Here is a 19,365-nt window from a genome sequence, read left to right as displayed (position 1 = left end):
TATTAAAGATCACCAATTGTTTGCTGCTTCAAAGTATCTTTGTAAATTAGCATATGTCCTTATTTTGGCCTTAGTAAACTTCCATAAGATATTAACAATTAAATGGCTACTATTTTTCACTAGTGGAAGAATTACATCAACAATTTAGCCAGACTACGTCAAGACCTAATCAACGGTAGCAACCTGCCAATTTTAACAACTAACACTAAATTCCAGCATTTAATTCAGTGTCCAGAACTAGGTGAGAAAAAGCACCAATCAATACAGAAATGCAAAAGAAAAGGAGAAAATATATCCTCCAAAGAAATGACACAACACGAAGTGGGAGCCAATCAGGTTTGTGACTCAGTCCTAACTAACTCAGAATGACCGCTACACGGCTTTCGTTTCCCCACAGTATCCTCTATTTGGTGTATCAGCAATTGTAATAATTACCTCGCGCCCTCAAGCTCTCCTGCTGCCTTAGGAGTAGCGGCCTGCTGCGGCTCCGTATGAGGATAAGGATCGGACCCCCACATCATACGAGGCTCAGAGAGGGAAAGTGCATGATCTCTTGCAGATCGAGCTATGTGCTCAAATGGCTCAGAACCGTTGGGTGACCCTTCCATCTGGTCTCTTCTCATCAGTGGCTTAGGAGGAATCATTCCTGTACAAAAGGGCAGCAAAAGATGAAAAACAAAACAAAACAAAAAACAAACCACAAACAAACCCCAAAACACCAAAAGAAACAAGATCATAAGACATAGAATCTGGTTTATTAATTACTATTTGGTATTCTCTGTACTTAAGCTAAAGAAATACTTTTGCCAAGTAAAACTGATTAACTCAACAAATGGTCAATGACAATTATGAGTTTTTCCATGAATGAGATTTTTTGTTGTTGCTGTTGAACAGATCTAAGAATAGAGAAAACAAAGCCAGCAAAACCATAATAGCAGCCTATTTTAAAGGAAATAAAATAGAATCAGGTAACAAGCACTGTAACTCTATGCATGCTAAAACACACAAAAATTATACCAACAGTGAAAATATTTCCTATAGAAAACTGTACTGACCTAGTTCAATTAGTTGATCAATACGCTATAAATTATGCCTCTTAAATTTTAAATTTTCAGTGTAAGTTTTAAAACCATGATGGATTCTTGATCCTGTTTTTATCCCTTTCCTCTATGCCATTTTAATAATGGATTATCTGGATTTATCCTATAGATTCCATAAGAGATTGCTAATTCGTTTTAAGCTAAACTACGAGGAAACAAGTGCTAGGCTGGTAAATGATGGAGAAATTGATAAGCAGGAATATATAATGTGTGGACAAAATTCAAATGCTATAACACAAAAGAACAAAAGCAATATAGCAAATAATAGATATTATTTAAAAAAACAATAATTTTCCATCTTAAAATTTTAAAATAATATCTACAAAACTGAAAATAACTAGTATTTTGGTTTTACCACACTGTTGGTACAGTGTCTGGCATTTAACTACTCTGTGCTGAAAGAAAGTTACATAATTTTATGATTAAAAATCTAAGGGCCCTTTAAAGTTCTTACCTGATTATAACTCTCAAGAAATTAAGACTAAAAATGGGGGGAAAATGAAAACCTGACCTTGTATAACTTCCAGTGCTAATTTCAACTCACCAGGATGAATGGGAGGTATATCCATAGCAGGTCTGCCTGACATCATCCTAGGGTCCATGTACGACTGCATCATGAGCCACCTGGGGTCAAAGCCCATGGACGCCAAATGCTGCGGGTGGGGCTGCATGGGCTGGTAGAGAGGCCTGTGCGGTGGAGGAGGGACGGCACCCCCGGACGGCTGGGACGGGACTGTCTGGGGAAGTGCACCCTGCTGCTGCTGCTGCTGCTGCCACTGCTGCTGCTTCATCTGCTCCTGAAAAACAGGGTCCCACAGCTGACATTCCACTTCCATGTGCTACGTTAATACAACCAAGCATGTCAGAAAATAATGGGCTTTTTTTCAATCCTTCAGGGAAAAGAATTCAAAAAAAGACATTTAACAGTGAGAGGTGGCAAGACAAAAGAACAAAGGATAAGTTATGACATCTTGACTTAAGCAACAAATCACTCGTTAATTATACTGTGGAAACCACTTTCCAGAAAGGAAGATAGATGGCGTCTATAAAGGAGGCAGAGGAAAAAAGAAATGACACAGAAGTTCATGGTAAAATACCTATCAACAAGCTCTTATTAAAAAGGGAAAATTAGTGTGCTTTGAGTATTTAAACCTTACGTCAAATTACTTCTCAGACAACTGAACAATAAACCTTTTCAACTGTACATGATAAAATGTTTTCCTTGTTACCTGCTGCCGCTGGAATCGTGGTGGCAAAGACTTCTGGAACTGTTTAAAATAGCCAGATATAACAGCGGGCCGAGGCTGAGACCCTGACTCCGGTTCTGCCTCATGCGCCACCTGCGAGGTCTCTTTTTCGCTGCGATTACTGTCTTGTCTAGTGAAAACTGGGTCATCCTCTGGCCAAAGAAAAGGTAGAAGAGAATGATATTTATCTATAACACTTAACAAATACATGATGTTTGTGCTGAAGTGAAATTATTATACTGATATCTATTACATTCATATAATAAGGAATAAGGTATCCTCAATACTCCAAAAAACTGTTTTGTATTCTAATATTGTAGCCATCAGTGAGGTAACATGAGATGAAAACCCCTGGTTTCCTCAAAGCTGGATTCTTATTAAGGCCGAGATCACAAGTCTAAATTTTCACCATACAAAAATCTGTATTTGATTTTTTGCAATAATAAAACATTTCAAATACTACCTACCGTCCATGTTTTAATAAATATTAAACACGTCTATGTAAGACAGAGGATTCTGGGATAACGGTGGAGTAGGAATAGCAGCAGCCTCTTTCCCAACCTGGACAACCACTGCCTGGCAGAGTCTGCCTTATGTAGCTATTTTGGAACTCTGGAGTCAACTGAAGGTTTGTAACTTTCAGAAGAAGGCTTGGACAATAGAGTGCAGTTAATTTCTGTCAATTAGAGCTCTCAGCACAGTACCAGCTACATACCCCCTATCTCATATTCAAATGCACATCTGAGCAAGCAGAAGAAAAAGTAAGTGAACTTGAAGATACAACAATGGAAATTAAGTCTGAGGAACAGAAAGAAAATAGAAGAAAAGTAAACAGAGCTTAAGGGACCTGTGGGACAATATCAATCGGACCAAAATACACACTAAGGGAGTTCAAAAGCAGGAGAAAGGGGGCAGACAGAATATTTGAAGAAATCATGGCCAAAAACTTCCTAAATTTGATGGGAAAAAAACCGAAAACCTGAATATAAACATCTAAGAAGCTAAACGAACTCCAAGAGACCAAATTGAGACACATTATAATCAACTTTCAAAAGACAATCTTGAAACCAGCAACAAAAAGCACTAAGAAGTAATAAACAAAGGATTCTCAGTAAGATGATCATGTTTCTCAGCAGAAACACTGGAGGCCAGAAGGTGGTGTTCAAAGTGTTAAATGAGGGAGAAATTAAGACATTCACAGATAAAAGCTGAGGGAGCTCATTACCATTAGACCTTCCCTCCACAAAATGCTCAAGGGAATCCTGTAGGGTGAAATGAAAGGATACTAGACAGCAAGTCAAAGCTGTATGACTAAATAAAGATCTCAGTAAAGGTAAATACAATAAAGGCAATTATAAAAGCTAGTAGTATTGTAACAGTCATCTATAACTATGTTTTTCTACATGATTTAAAAAATTAATACGTTTAAAAAATAAACTAATCATTAATCTAAAACCTACAGCTAAGACCACACTCAATGGTGATAGACTGAAAGCTGTTCCTAAGATTAGAAACAAGACAAAGATGCCCACTTGCACCACTTTTATTTAAGTACTGGGAGTTCTAGTCACAGTAGGCAAGAGAAAAGAAATAAAAGACATCCAAATTGGAAAAGAAGTTATTTGTTCACAGATCATATGATCTTATAATAGAAAACTCTAAAGATTCCACAAAAACTGTTACAACTAAGAAATAAATTCAGCAAAACTTAGATTCTAATTTAACACACAAAAATTACTTGCACTTCTATATATCAACAATAAACAATCTGAAAAGGAAATTATAAAAACAATTCCATTTACAAAAGCACTGAAAATAATAAAATGCTTAGGAAGTAACCAAGAAGGTAAAAGACTTTTATAATGACACTACAAGATACTGCTGAGAGAAATTAAAGGCATAAATCATAAATAAATGGAAATACATCCCATGTTCAAAGATTGGAAGACTTAATATTGCTAGCATGTTGATACTACCCAAAGCAATCTACAGGGTCAATCAAAATCCCAACAGCATTCTTTACAGAAATAGAAACACCCACCCTAAAATTCATATCGCATCTCAATGTACCCAGAATAACCAAAACAATCTTGAAAAAGAATAACAAAGATGGAGGACTCACACGTCCTGATTTTAAAACTTACTACAAAGCTACAGTAATGAAAACATTGTGACACTGACAAAAAGGCAGACATAGACAATGCAATCAAATATAGAGCCCTAAAATAAACCATCAGATACATACTCAAATGACTTTAGACAATTGTGCTGAGACCACTCAATGGGGAAAGGACAGTCAACAAATGGCGTTGGGAAACTGGGTATCCACATGCAAAAGAATGAAGTTGGATCCTTACCCTAACACAACAGACAAAACTTAACACAAGGAGGCCTAAATGTTAGCTATAAAACTATGAAACTCTTATAAGAAAACAGGGTAAAAGCTTTATGATATTGGAGTTGGCAATTGCATCTTGGATATGACACCAAAGGCAGAGGCAAAAAAAAGAGACAAATTGGACTGCATGAAAACTAACAAATTCTGTGCATCAAAAGAATATCCAGAGTGAAAAGACGACCCATAAAATGGGAGAAAGTTTTGGCAAATCATGTATCTGATAAGGCATTTTCACCCAGAATCTATAGCCTATTCCTAAAACTCAACAACAACTAATCTGATTCAAAAATGGGCAAAGGATTTAAGACATTTCTCCAAAGATGAGACACAACTGGCCAACAAACACTGAAAAGATACTCATCCTCACGAATGATCAGGGAAATGCGAATCAAAACTATAGTGAGATGCCACTTCATAGCCATTACGATGGCTACTATCAAAACAAAACAGAAGGGCAGGCTGAGTGGCGCGATGGTTAAGAACTCGCTTGGGATGCCAGAGGGCCCCGGTTCGGATCCCACATATGAGGTCGGATCCCACATATAAGGGCAGCTAAGATGCTGAACAACAGCTCAACCTGGAGCTGGGCTGCCGTGGGTCGCCGGCGACGGCGTGGGCTGCAGCCCCTGTGGCAGTGGGTTGCCATGGGCTACCGTCTGTAGCCAGCAGCCAGCGTGAGCGGCCAGCAGCCGCAGTGAGCGGCCGTCCAGAAGCCGGCGACTGATCTGCCTCGCCCGGGAAGAGCACAATGATGGTGCCAACTTGGGCCAGTGAAGCAACGTCCTCCACAACTAGACTGAAGAACAAAACGACAGCAACTTGTCTGTTCCCCTTCCCCCAATTCCCCAGCATTGTTCCCATCCCCCCAATTCCCCAATAATAAAAATCTTAAAAAAAAAAAAACACAAACAAACAAACAAAAAAAAACAAAACAGAAAATAACAAATATTGGCAAGGATGTGGAGAAATTGAAACCCTTGAGCACTGTTGGCGGGAGTGTGAAATGATGCAGCCACTTTGAAAAACAGTATGGTGGTTCCTCAAAAATTAAAGACAGAATTACCCTATGATTCAGCAATTCCACTTCTGGGTGTATATATACACAAAAGAAATGAAGGCAGGGTCTCAGAGAGATTTGTACACTCACTCTCACAGCAGCATTATTCAAAATAGTTAACACATGGAATTAATCCAAGTGTTCACCAACAGAAGAATGGATGAGTGAAATGTGGTGTACACATTACAATGGATTACTAGCCTCAAAAAAGGGAAATTCTGTTATATACTACAATATGAATGAAATTTGAGGACATTAAGTTAAGTGAAATAAGCCAGTCACAAAGACAAGAATACTGTATAATTTCACTTATATGAGGCACTTAGAAAAGTCAGTATCAGAGACAGGAAGTAGGCTGGTTGCCCGCGACTGGGGAGAGCAGGGAACAGGGAGCGAGTGTTTAACGGGTATAGTTTCAGTTTTAGCAGATGTAAAGAGTTCTGGAGGTGGATGGTGATGATGGCTGTACAACATTCTGAATGTATTTAACGCCACTGATCTGTACACCTAACAATGGGTAAGATGCTAAATTTTATGTCACATTTTACTGTAAGAAAAAAAAAGGGAAAAAAGCATATTAAAGTATCCAATAAAAGTTAACTTCTACCCAAGAAAACCATCTTTGGTTTATTTAGATTATATATTAAATTACTTTTTACATCTTTAAATTTAGGTATTAAACATGCACAAACATCAACACCATAAGCATTTTGTAAAGTGTATGTGAGAACAAACAAGACTACTATACCTTTATTTCCGCCGTTTTCACTTTCTGATTTTTCTACCATAGGCTCCAAAGCAGGTTCTTTAGGTTCGATTTTTTCCTCCACTTTCTCCTTTTCTTTCTTCTCCAACTCACACTCCTTTTCCTGTTCTTTTGTCTTTTGCAGTTCTAGCTCTTTTTCTTTTTCCTGCTGCTGTTCTAGTTCTTTCTCTTTCTCTTGCTTTCTTTCCTTCTCCATTTCTCTTAGTTTTTCCTGCTCTCTTTCTAGTTCTTTCTCCTTCTCCTGTTGCCTTTCCCTTTCTTTCTCCCGCTCCTTCTCCCGCTCCCGTTCTTGTTCTTTTTCAAGTTCTTTCTCCCGCTCCCGTTCTTTTTCTCGCTCCCTTTCTCTAATTTCTTCTGGCGATGGCTGCTTGTCCACTATGCCGAGCTTTTCGTTTAACCGTTTCAGCTTCTCGGCACAGGCTGCCTTCCTCTGTTCTTCCATTCTTCGCTCTTCCTCTTCACGCCGTTTACGAGCACGTTCGACCGCCGCCGACAGCTCTGACTGCTGTCTTCTTCTTTGCTTCCATATTTCATCCTCATCAGGTACTTGCTGCTTGGGGGGAAAAGGGCCTGGTCTTCCAGGTACTGCCTGTCTGTCTGGAGGAGGGGGCGGATGCTGAAACATGAAGAAGCAGCGCCAGGTGAGTGTGACAACCTATTTCTGACAAACACTGGATATCACAGGCATGAAGAGGGAGAAAAAAACTCCCACAAAATGTCAGAAATCTTCCTGATGAAACATATACATTAAGATGCAAACAAGTAACATGGGAAAAACATTAAATCTAGATTAAATCCCCAAACTAAAACCAGAATAATTAATCCAATCATCCAATATTTACTGAGCATGTGCCTACTTATCGTGCCGACACAATTCTCACCAGTATTTGGTGAATAAAATGAGAAGCTGCCACAACATGATTTTCAAAGTCTAAATTTAGAGACAAAGGAAATTTAGAATGAGTGCTTTAGCAGCAACTGCCAAATGGAATGCCCAAAGAGGGAGAAAGTCCAGAAAGATGCAAAATGGGACCACACGAGCCCTGAGAAGATCGGAGTGCCAGAGGAAAAGCAGACAGGAGACGAAGTAGAAAAGGAGGCCCTGCTGCCGCTACACGCCAGAGAAGTTCCTAGAAATCGGCCTGGGGAGAGGCAGCTCTGTGTTCAAATGGAAAGAAATGCACCTCTAGAACCCAAAGTGGAATGACGGAGGATCACCTGACACCGAATTTTAATGATTTAATTTTCAATTACCAGGTCCGAAAACAAGTACTATGAGGTGTAAAATTGCTCTTAGCGACTATGCAAAGACTAGCAGAATGAAGAGAGCACATGAGAAGGGTTGAAATATTAAGGAACTCAGAATAAACTGTTTTAAAAACTACTCGTTTTTAATAGCTACTAGGGTGGAAAAAATCTTAAAACCCATATAACTAATCAGAATCCTTTACAAAAGAGAAAATAATGGTGCAAAGAAGACACTGGGCTGAACATGAGAAAAACAAGAATGCAGCCTCCGTCATTTACTAAGTGCCAACTTAGGCAAACCGCTTAACCACCCTGCCGTCAGTTACTTCATCTATAGCTCAGACAAGCTGCAAAAACAAAGTAATTATAGAAAAGTACTGAATTTACATGTGAATTCAGAATAGGCATTTTTTAAAAAGCAACTTCACTGTAGTATAATTTACACAGATGAGATGTGCATGTTTCAACTGTACGGTTTTATGAGTTTGGACAAATGACACACCGTATACTACCGCCCCTGATGAAAAGAGCATTTTCATCAGTCCTCTGCCCGCAATCCTGATCTACTCCTGGCAAGAGAGAGAGGTTTCGCCTTTCCTACAATTCCATGGGAATGGATACATCAAGTTATATTCTCCTTTGTCTCTGGCTTCTTGTGCTTACGGCCATAATTGAGGTCACTGAGTGTATCAATCGTTTGCTCCATTCTATAGCTGACTGGTATTCAAGCATAGGCATGCCGTTTCATCCGTGGATACACAGGTGGGCCACTTCTAGCTTTTAAACTAGGAATAAAACAGCTATGGGCATTCATGCCTAAGTCTTTGTGTAAATGCGTATCTTCATTTCTCTTGGATAAATATCTAGGAATGGAATTGCTGAGTCCTATGTTAAGTATATGTTTCATTTTATAAGAAACTGCCAAACTGTTTTCCAAAGTCATTATAAGGTTTTACAGCCCCACCAGTAACGTACGAGGGTGCCAGCTGTTCGCTCTACAGCCTCACCAACACTGGGTGTCATCAGCCTTTGTAATTTTGGATGTGTTCTCATTGTGCTTTTAATTTGCATTTCCCTGGTGACTTAAGATATTGCACATCTACCTTTTCATATGCGTATCGGCCATTTGTATACCTTATTTTGTGAAGTGAATGTGCAAGTCATTTGTTGGGCTATGTACCGCATTATTCAGTAGTAAGGATTTTGAAAATTTTATTTTATTTTAAATATAACCAAAACCTAAGTTGTCAGATATATTAGTAATGTTTTTTCTGTGACAAATCTTGATGTTGCCTTTGAGATGCTTTTAGGGAAGGCCTCTAACGTGGTAACAGCTGATCAAAAAACTCAGTCAGAGGCCAAGATCTCAGGAAAAGAGCCTTCTAGTTAAAGAGCAAATAAAATGTCTGAGGGTGAAATAAAAAACAGCAGCAATAAACTTGTTTGGCAGGAACAGAGAGAAAAGTAGATGCAATCAGTTGAGTACCCAGAGACCTTAAAGGCCACGGGAAGGACTTGGGCAGGAAGGGCTGAGCTAATATGTACGATTTAAACAGACTATCTCCTAGAGGAAGTCTGGGGGGAAGGTGCTGGGTGAGCAGGTGGCAAGAGGAAAGCAGGAAGCCTGTCAGCAACCTCTGTGATAGTCCAATGAAACATACCAGGTGGCAGTAAGTACTCAGGGGAGGACTCGATTCTGAAGGCAGAAGTGGCCTAATATGCTGATAGGTTAGGCTGGATGTAAGGTAGAAGAGGAGGAGTTAAGAGCGACTTCCAGGTTTTAACCTGAGCAAATGGGTGAATGACAATGCCGGTGACCTGAGATGGGGACAATGGGGACGATGGGAAAGCAGCATGACTGCACCTGTGGGCGTGGGTGGTTGCTATGGTTTGGACATATGAAGTACAAGATACCCATCAGAGACCCAAGTGGAGATGTTGAACTGATTGCTGAACACACAACTCTTGAAGTCACGTTCGAGCTTCAAGGGCTCAAGACACACGTGTCAGCGGTACAGAGATGAGATCCTCTAGGAAAGGGTAAACAGTTGATCCTTGACCGACACGGGTTTGAACTCCCAGGTCCACCTATACGGGGATTTTTTTCAATAAATATACGTTGTCCTCTGTATTGCCAGGTTTCACATTGGAGGATTAAAACAACCATTTTTGATCCATGGTTGGGAATCTGTGGATGGTCCTGCAACCAATCCCCCGTGGATACCGAGGGATGACTGTAGTTAAGTTTTTGGGGAGTCCAAAGTTATATGTGGATTTTCAACTGCACGGAGGGCTGGTGCCCCTAACCCCGGGGTTGATCAACTGTTGTTAGAAAAAGGAATGAGAACAGCCTGGAGCCCTCCAACATCCAAAGATCGGCCCAGGAGGCCGAGAAGCAAAACAAGCTGAAGAAAACAACAGTGTGATATCTCAAAGTAAGTTAAGAAGGATGGAGAGATTAGCTATGCCAACTGCTGCTGAGAGCAAGTGAAACGAAGACACAGGAACTGGCTTTCGCAAGATGAAGTCATTACTGACCCTGGTGATAACAGTGTCATTCATAATAAATAGTGTCAAAGGTGTGGTGGGCGAGGAAAGCTGAAAGGAAGTGAAGCCAGCTCACTGAAAGAAGTCTGCCATGAAGGCGAAGAGAGAAAAAGGGCAGAAACTGCATGGCGATGGAGGGTGGTGGGAGTCAGAGGAGGGCTGGTTTAAAAAGTAATTTCAATATGGGAGACAATACAGCCAGTAAGCGATGGAAGATGGGATCCAGGGAACAGCAGCAAGGACCGATGGCAGGAAGGAAGTCAGAACAGGAAGGTGCTGAGGTGGGAAATGGAGGTGCTTATCATCTTCCCAGGGACATGGGGAGTATGTTACCAGCTGAGAACGAAGAGGGAAGGGATAAGGAGGAAGACAGGCAGGAGCTACAAGGTAAACCGCTTCGTAAGTTATAAATAAAAACCTTCCCATTAAAACAGTCAAATAATACGTATAAACCATAAACCAGCATTTAGTTAAAATTTACCTGCTGTGCCAGCAACTTTGGAGGTGGTGGCAGGTGTGAAGACGGCCCACGTTCCTACGGATTGTTACAAAATAATCAGATAAAAGATATCTATTAGAAATTTTTCTGAATGTGCGGATTTTTTCAGTGAGATCACAAGATTGCAAAAAAACCAAACCATCTTTATCCTTTTCTCTCTCTTTTTTTTTTTTTTTTTTTTAAGCTGAGCCATCCTGCTACCTGTTGGCAGCTCAGTGGCTGCTCAGCTAGGGCTGGACTTGATTGAACCGCTGTTGCTCAGAGCTCAAACTCTTGAGCGAGTCCTTTTCTCTTTTTAAATAAAAGTATACCACTGACTGCAAGATAACTTTCTGTTCTATAAAATCATTCTATGATTTCAATTAAGGTTAGACTCTCAAATGAACTTCGCAAAAAGTAGAATTTTGGTGTATGAATTCTGGAACTCTAGCCCAGGTAATCTTGCTGCTTAGAAGTATGCTTCTAATTTCAAAATGTTATTTATGTAAGCCCAATCCATTTCTGGGTTTTCTTTCTAAAGGCAAACTAAAACTATGAGATTTACCGAAAGAAAGATGTAAAACATGTTGGAACCGAATATAATATGGGGAACATTCGCTTGCTAATGTATACATCAGTGTCACACACACAGAAAAAATCTAGACATCAAAATATGGTCTTCATATTCCTCTACTTTTTCATGAAGAAAGGAATTATCATTCCCCCTTATGCCAGGCAGTTAAAAGTCTCACAAAACATGGATCTTATAAAAGATAATATTTGAAAAATTCTTCTTTTTCAGAGCTCATAAATTTTTCCTCCAATGGCTAACCAAATTTTAAACTTCCTCGCGCAGCACACAGGACATAACAGCTGGTCCTTTCACACCTCTCAGCTCCCCCAAATCAAACCACGGGGACTTCCGGAATGCGCCCTGCGTCCCCAGCTCCTCTACACTGAACCCACCCCCGCTGCTTGGAACTGCTCTCCTCCCTGAGTTTACTGGCTCTGTCCTGCTTCAAGCACCAAGTCTTCTGCAGACCCTTTCCAGAGAATTCTCTAAGAACTCACTATGTGCTCTCTACCACTACACTCCTCAGTGTGCTGTAATTGATCCTTGTCAGCTTTCTTTTCCTTCCAGAGACTGTCAACTACCTACTTTCAACTTCCTGAGGGACCAGTTCCTCCACCTGTTTGTATGAATTCAGGTGCGTGCTGCATGTACCGTGAGTTAAGCGGGCTCTCTGGAAGGAAGCCCTTTTTCATTACGAGTTTGCAATGCAGTTCTTTCTACATCTGAGAAGCAGGATCAAGTGTATCTGTTGCCCAACTAGTCCCTTTTGTAACAATGTTGTTCACTATGGCTCAGAATTCACAGATTTCTCTGCTCTGTCATCTCCCTACTCAGATAGGGTACAAGCTCACATACGAACACTGACTAGGTTTTACAAAGTATTCACCACAAAGCACTTCAGCAATGGTAGTTTGGCAAAACTGTTTATCGCTCCATTTAATACATCTGAGCTGTTGTAAGAAATAAAGGAACATTTTTAGTTTTTATCTGATAATTTCAGCTACTGTATTAATAGTTCCTGTTAATACGCAATGAAATTATGGTTTAGATCTAGAGATAGTCAACAAAAAACATAAGTTTCCTTTTCCTAAGTTTTCTTCCAAATCTATGAAATTAATTCATCCACAGTATCTGTAGTGACAAAAATCTCCTTGAGTCCAACAAACCTGATTAAACGGCGCTCCTTTCCCATAGGGAACTTTCGCTACAGAGGGCTGGGCAGGTATCTGAGATGATTTACTGTTGCACACTTCATCTGCTTCTTTTTGGGTTTCAGTGTTTTCAGAGGCTTTTGAACCTTGATCCTCACTGAAGAATCAAAATCAAGGTGAAACGAAAAAGTAAAGTGGGTGGACTGTACCATAAGTAAGTGCATTTCTCTATGTAAAAAAGACATTTTTTCCATATGGCTGCAGAGGGGAATGTATCAAGGGATGAGACGGTTTTGAGACCTAGTGGTGCTAACTCATTTATTCAGGAAATATGTACAGTGTGTTGGGGATTGGGCGGGGCCAGGTTATCACAAGATATCAAGTACAGTACAGCAGGGTCAGATATGGACACTCATACCTGACACACAACCTGGCAAAAAATAGAACCGCACCATTTTCTATCACTCCCCCCACCACAGTCTCATCTGAATGCAAATGGGTAATATTACAGATAATTAATAACTGTATCCTAATTTATGTTGACTTAATGAAAAAGATAAATCAAATTACAGTATTTTAAAAGATCACAGCAAATCGCAGGCACCTCACAAGTGGTCACGGAACAGCCGTGTATTACAGTGCAAAGGCCGAAAGGTACACCAGTGAGTGCATACAAGCACTGGTGCACTGTAAGGACCGAAATGTTACGCCATGTTACCCATATATTCCTGACTCGGGTGCCTCTATATTCCAGAAGAAAGAAAATAGATAAAAAGCTACCATTTTCTAAGACGCTGTTTGCTAAGCTTAAAAAAATCAAAGACTTGGAGCCACCGTAGTAACCCAAATGATTTTTCTCCAATTTTGTACATATGGATCAGGTCAAGTAAGTAACAGGTTCTAAAGTTCTACTGTCTCTCAAAATATCTCCAATTAGATGGCAAGCATCTAAACATCTTTTTTAAATATACATTTTCTTTAGAAACATCAAATTTTAATTCCTTGATTAGCTTTTCAAATTTGGCTCATTAATCACCTTCCCACTCAGTACAAGTCCTTGGAGTAGAATGTGGAAATTCTACAAATAAGGAACAAATGCCTATTAATGATGCCTCTCTGGTTAAATGGCTAACAATACATCAACAGACTCATCCTCTTAATCGTGTAAGATAGCACAACCACTCACCCGGTGTTTTCTTTAGGACTGCCGCTCCCTTGCTCATCATCATCACTGAAATTCAGCTGTTCTGTATAATCTACTTCCATCTGGGCACCTATTAAATTAAGGAAAACTCAGACTGACTGTTTAAAAGTACCTACAAATTTTAAATGTTTAATTAATTTTGCCTCTTACCTGCCCAACCTTCATCAGCTTCTGCATCTAGGTTATCAAACTTATCAAGCTCCTTCAGTTCTGATGCACTAAGGATGGAGGGGCGTTCAGGCTCAGGGGTCCAGGAAGGAGGCGGGCCTCTTCCTCGAGGGCCTCTAATGAATGAGAGGGTACAAGAGGAAAGGATGCAAAGTTTTAGTGATACTAAATTAGAAAAATTAAAAGATTGGAATTCAGCTGATTTCAATTCAACATTTTCTACACGCATATATAAAATACTTTGCTCCTGACACATGTATGAAGAAAATTATATAAATTTAGGACAATATAATTCTTATGCAAGTAATACTTTCAATAGTCAAAAATTTAAAATAAAACAAATAAATGTCAAAGGATAAAGCAGCCGAGGCTAATAGTAATTTCAAAATACAGAACTTTAAGAACAACCATCATTCAGGAGGATGTTCAAGCATTAAGCAAAAATAAAGAATGGGAGTCATTAAATCATAGAAGAAGGGAAAACAAGAGTCATCAATTTCTAGGGTCATAATTTTCAGTTTTAGAAGAATGTTCTGTCTTATAAAAGCTAGCCAATTATGGCAATTGTACTTTGAGGACAGAAAAAGTAAATTCATGATCACAATCCAGCCACCCCCCAGAAATCCTAATAAGCTTTGCAGACTTGAATCACTGAATAGTCTTACTTGTTTGCTTCAGACAAAGAAGGTGGAAACCTCATGGGACCATGAAGAGGAGGATACGCCATCCTCGGATACTGCTGAAACATCTAAATGTAGGAAATACAAATTGATCAATTTAGCAACCCATTTTAATACTTTCGTATTAAAAACAAAAAAATCCCCCTGACTAAGCCTGAGATTATAATTTACAGAAAACAATGATTAGAAGAATCTGGTGGTAAAGGTATTAAGAATTTGCAAGCGCTTTAGATTTTTAAAACTGAATGAGAGAACCCATCCTGTTGTTCCTTTAGTGCAATACAATAAAACTCTGAAGTTAAAAAAAAGAATAATTAAAATAAACAATATTATGTATAATTAACTTTTTCTGCTGGTATAGATCATCATTTACTCTCAATAACAAGCCATTTGTAAGATAACTGCTTCCAAATCTTTACAAAAAGAGGGAATGACCAACGCACAGCATATGAAGAACTTCTTATCCCATTAACAAAGTTACATTGTATACAAAATGATTGTGTGCTGACATGAAAAACTAAAAAAGAAAACATGCATACACCCCAGAAAACTGCAGCCTTAACCCAGTTGAAATACTTGACATAACGCGAGCCTGCATCCTAAAGCAGGAGTAGGTTAACTGAGGAAGGTTTGCTATTAAAGAGGAACTCAGTTCAGATAAACATAAAGGGTAATCCTTATCCTCTGGGGGGTGGGCAGGAGGCGGCTGGAGATCTTCCACGGGGGGATTTTGAGTCAAGTTACTGTGCAGACAACGATGATAAACTGAGGCCCAAAGAAGATGCTGTCTGTGGGACTTTGGCTTTGAGAAGCTAAGTTTAGAAGTTCTAAGATAGATATAAAGAGAAATGAATCACCCAGGGACTCATCCTACCATTTGCAAGGGAAGTCAAGGAGTGCTTGGTTATTTACTATTTGCTTATATCCAGGTCAAATTATGTTAAAAAATATATTGGGTTGTCGGAAAAGTCATGACCCATTTTTGCAACGAAAAACATAGAAAAATACGTCATGACTTTTCCAACAACCCAATATGTACATAAGACATTGTGTTATCTTAAATACATAATTTATGTCCTGATATAGATTAATTTTTCTAAAAAAAAATAGCCATTAGATGAGGAAATTACTTTATACTTGAAGAAGGGCTACACCTGTATGATCATGCTGTCTAAAGAAAATATTTCTAAGCAGGGTTAGAGTGACGCTAATTAAGTGAAGCAGCTGCTGAAACTCAGCTGGGAGGGCGGTTTGTGTGGGGAACACTCTGGGGCATTGCTGGTTGCGCCACACTCACAGAGAAGCCAGCAAACACGCTGCTGGAGGCAAACATTCCCAGGTAGGCAGTTGCATTATATCCTCCTGCTGCTTATGCAGGTACTGAAGTTAGTTTCGTGTGGTGGTAAATGTTTAAAATTTAGAATTCTGCCACACAATGAATTGTAGAAACAATCTTTAAGTTCTCAATATATGGCAGTGGTTTTGAAAACATTTTTCTTAATCAGTAGGAAACTTTATTCAAGTAAAATTACTGATGAAACAGGACGAAGCCCACTGGGTCTTCCCTCCTCAGGGGCCCTTGGAAACAATCTAAAAATTAGGAGACAAGTAGTTGGGTATAAATCATTTTTCAAGGACAAGTTGGATTTTTATCACACTCCCAATTTTTAAAATAAAATATTTAACAAGTAATTGTAATCATTTATTTTCCTCCTCTACTCCAGAATGGTTAAATAATAATATGAATAGAAAATATGTAAAAAAAAAGAAAATATGGATATTTAGAGCTTGATTACTTAGGGGTTAAATCATAAAAACATAAATGTAGGAACGAGATTCTTCTTCCCTTTGAGGTTAATGGTCTCCTAAAAAATGTACATTTATTTACTTGGGCACATGTATCTTGCCATATAATTTCATAGTAGGCTGAGCAAACAAACGAATGAGGGCACCAAATCTAACTACTAATTTATAGAAAATATAAGGGTCAGAAGTATATATTAAATGATATTACAAAGACTGAATCAGCAAAACCAGGCTCCACAGGATAACAAGTAAGTTCTACCAGATAAGCACCAGAGAAAATAAGAGATGGAGAAAAAGAGGCGCCCACAGGTAACAAGGCTCCTGAGAGAAAAGTGAATCAATATCAAGGAATAGACATTATCTGGGTCCTAATATGAGACAGTTAGGGAAGCTGGAATACTGACTTGATATTTTTAAAAGAATTTTCTTGTCAGGTGTGATAATGACATTGTGGACTTGCCCCCTTGTCTTTATCTTTAAAAGATAGCAACCTAAATTATATATGGATGAAATGATGTATCTAGGATTGGCTTTAGTAATCCAAGATGGTGGGAAACAGGAGACAAGACTGACCACAAACTGGTAACTGTGGAAGATGGATAGCAGACAGGGGAGGAGAGAGGTTCACTGTACTATTATTTCTACTTTTGCACATGTTTAAAATACTCCATAGTGAAAAGCTAAAAAGTTAAAGGTATACTAATGAAAAGTTGGAACGAAAGCAGGTATTAACCCTTTCTGTGCCATAAATAACCCATTTGGTGGTCTGATAAATTCTGTGGACCTTTTCTTATAGAAATGCTTTAAAATGAATAATCTAAAATGCAGAGTATAACAAAGGAAAATGATTTTACTAAAATTCTGTTACCACAATATTGGAAAAACAAATTTGTGACATAGTAACTAACGTATGCGCTTCTTTATTGGGTCCCTAAATAGCAAGTGGGTCTAACCATGGGTCTAATAGCTATTCTGAAGTAATGTCGTGTACAAACAATACTTTGTAATATCTAAAACAATGTAATGTGAGACGAAAACACCCATGGTCTCTATTCACGATAAAAACACAGGCACTGCTGATACTTCCGTGATCTATTTCCTACATGCATAATTGAAGAAAATGCTAATTTTTAGTGAGGTGTTAATGAAAATGACTAAACTTCTCCCTGTTCTAATTGTCTCCTTGGAGCCCAGATGGAAACCTCCCCCTAACCACCTGCTGCTTAGTTGCCAATACTCACGTAAGGGGGCATCATAGCTCTGTACTGGGCAGTGAGGGCAGGCTGCTGGCCGTTCAGCTTCGCCTGAGGAGGGCCACAGGCTATTCTCTTCTCCACCACTTTGAGGATGTCATTTTGCTCTGACGACCCAGCTGTGCTTTCCTCCTGGGCAGGAAGCTTTTCATCTTGGTCAGATGTTAAGGGTGAGCCAGCAGACTTACCGCCATCTCTCCAACAAGCAACATCTGGCACGAAGAGAGATAAGAAAGGAATAAGGAAAAAATCTGAGAGCAGAACAGAGTGAAAGCAAACCAGGCACATTTCAAGAAAACTGAAGCAGTACCAAGTCTGCACCGGGAAGGACAGGTGCCAGTCCCATCTAGGCGCTGCTAGCGCTTTCACAGTCAGTCAGGAGAGTGGCTTCCAAAGCAGGGAGGATGTACCCCCGGAGGGAGCCACCAAAGCTATGTACTGGGGCTGGGGAAGGAACACTAGCGCTTCTCTACAACGCTTCACCAATATTTGATGTGGAGCTGAACGTCACTGTCATACCTGAGGTGGACCTGGGGGGTGGGATGGGGGGGGAATTCTACAACCCAGAAGGGTTGGCAGGAACACTCTCGTTCAGTGCTTTCAGTCTGCTATTGCGAGTTGTTACATGTGCCCCAGTGAGCAGATTCAGTGACTATGTTATCTGGTTCAGCCACACTTAACCAAATAAGACAGGTAAGTGGTTTTACAAGGAAACCCGGTTTGGTAGACCGCCTCCAGGGTGGCTCAAATGGTCTGTCTCCTGGCACTCACACCTTGTGTGCCACCCTCTCACAATGTACCAGGGCAGGTCTGTGTGACCTGGAGAATGAAACAGAAGCGATGGCATGCCTCTTTTAAGATTAGGTTCTAAAAGGCTGTGAGCTTCCATCTGTCTGTCTGTCCTTACTTGTGGTGAGGAGGCCATGTTGTGAGTAGCCACTACGAGTCAGTCAAGTCAGCCGCAGATGGCAGTTTCACTGCAACTTTGTGGAGAGTTCAGAGCTCCAAGTTAGAATGCCCAGCTAAGCAGCTCCCATATTCCCGATCCCAGATACTGTGTGACACCATAAGGCCACTTCCGCTTGTTGTTTTTTGTTTTTGTTTTTAAGATTTTTATTGGGGAATTGGGGAAGGGAAACAGACAAGTTGCTGTCCTTTTGTTCTTCAGTCTAGTTGTGGAGGACGTTGCGTCACTGGCCCAAGTTGGCACCAACACTGCGCTCTTCCCGAGCGAGACAGATCAGTCGCCGGCTTCTGGACGGCCACGCACGGCGGCTGCTGGCCGCTCATGCTAGCTGCTGGCTACACACGGTAGCCCATGGCAACCCACTGCCACAGGGGCTGCAGCCTAAGCTGTTGTTCAGCATCTTAGCTGTGGAGGGCAGTGTCACTGGCCCTCATATGTGGGATCCAAACTGGGGTCCTCTGGCATCCCAAGCCAGTTCTTAACCATCGCGCCACTCGGCCGGCCCCGGCTTGTTGTTTTAAGCTACCAAATTTATTAAGCAGCAATAGTTCACTGATGAAAATCAAGTGAACAAGAAAACAGTACAGGGTCGGCCGAGTGGTGTGCTGGTTAAGAGCTGGCTTGGGACACCAGAGGGCCCCAGTTCGGATCCCACATATGAGGGCCAGTGACACTGCCCTCCACAGCTAAGATGCTGAACAACAGCTCAACCTGGAGCTGG

The 19,365-nt window shown here is 40.2% G+C and overlaps 1 protein-coding gene across 4 annotated transcripts in view; it reads right to left on the bottom strand.

Annotated features, from left to right (window-relative positions):
- The window catches only part of PRRC2C (proline rich coiled-coil 2C), an 82,199-nt gene that overhangs the window by 35,825 nt on the left and 27,009 nt on the right, over positions 1-19,365 (bottom strand). For all 4 annotated transcript variants that reach the window (XM_019647931.1, XM_019647948.1, XM_019647956.1 and 1 more), the window contains exons 6-15: positions 17,666-17,889; positions 14,604-14,686; positions 13,921-14,054; positions 13,753-13,840; positions 12,582-12,723; positions 10,845-10,898; positions 6,551-7,184; positions 2,330-2,499; positions 1,645-1,897; positions 436-646 (exon numbers count right to left, since the gene is read on the bottom strand). In XM_019647931.1, the coding sequence (XP_019503476.1) occupies positions 436-646; positions 1,645-1,897; positions 2,330-2,499; positions 6,551-7,184; positions 10,845-10,898; positions 12,582-12,723; positions 13,753-13,840; positions 13,921-14,054; positions 14,604-14,686; positions 17,666-17,889 (1,993 nt within the window). The remainder of the gene's footprint in view (positions 1-435; positions 647-1,644; positions 1,898-2,329; positions 2,500-6,550; positions 7,185-10,844; positions 10,899-12,581; positions 12,724-13,752; positions 13,841-13,920; positions 14,055-14,603; positions 14,687-17,665; positions 17,890-19,365) is intronic.

The sequence above is a fragment of the Hipposideros armiger genome, unplaced genomic scaffold (genome assembly GCF_001890085.2).
Source record: "Hipposideros armiger isolate ML-2016 unplaced genomic scaffold, ASM189008v1 scaffold_6, whole genome shotgun sequence".
In the NCBI taxonomy this organism is placed as follows: Eukaryota; Metazoa; Chordata; class Mammalia; order Chiroptera; family Hipposideridae; genus Hipposideros; species Hipposideros armiger.
This window is presented reverse-complemented; position numbering and strand designations above follow the sequence as displayed.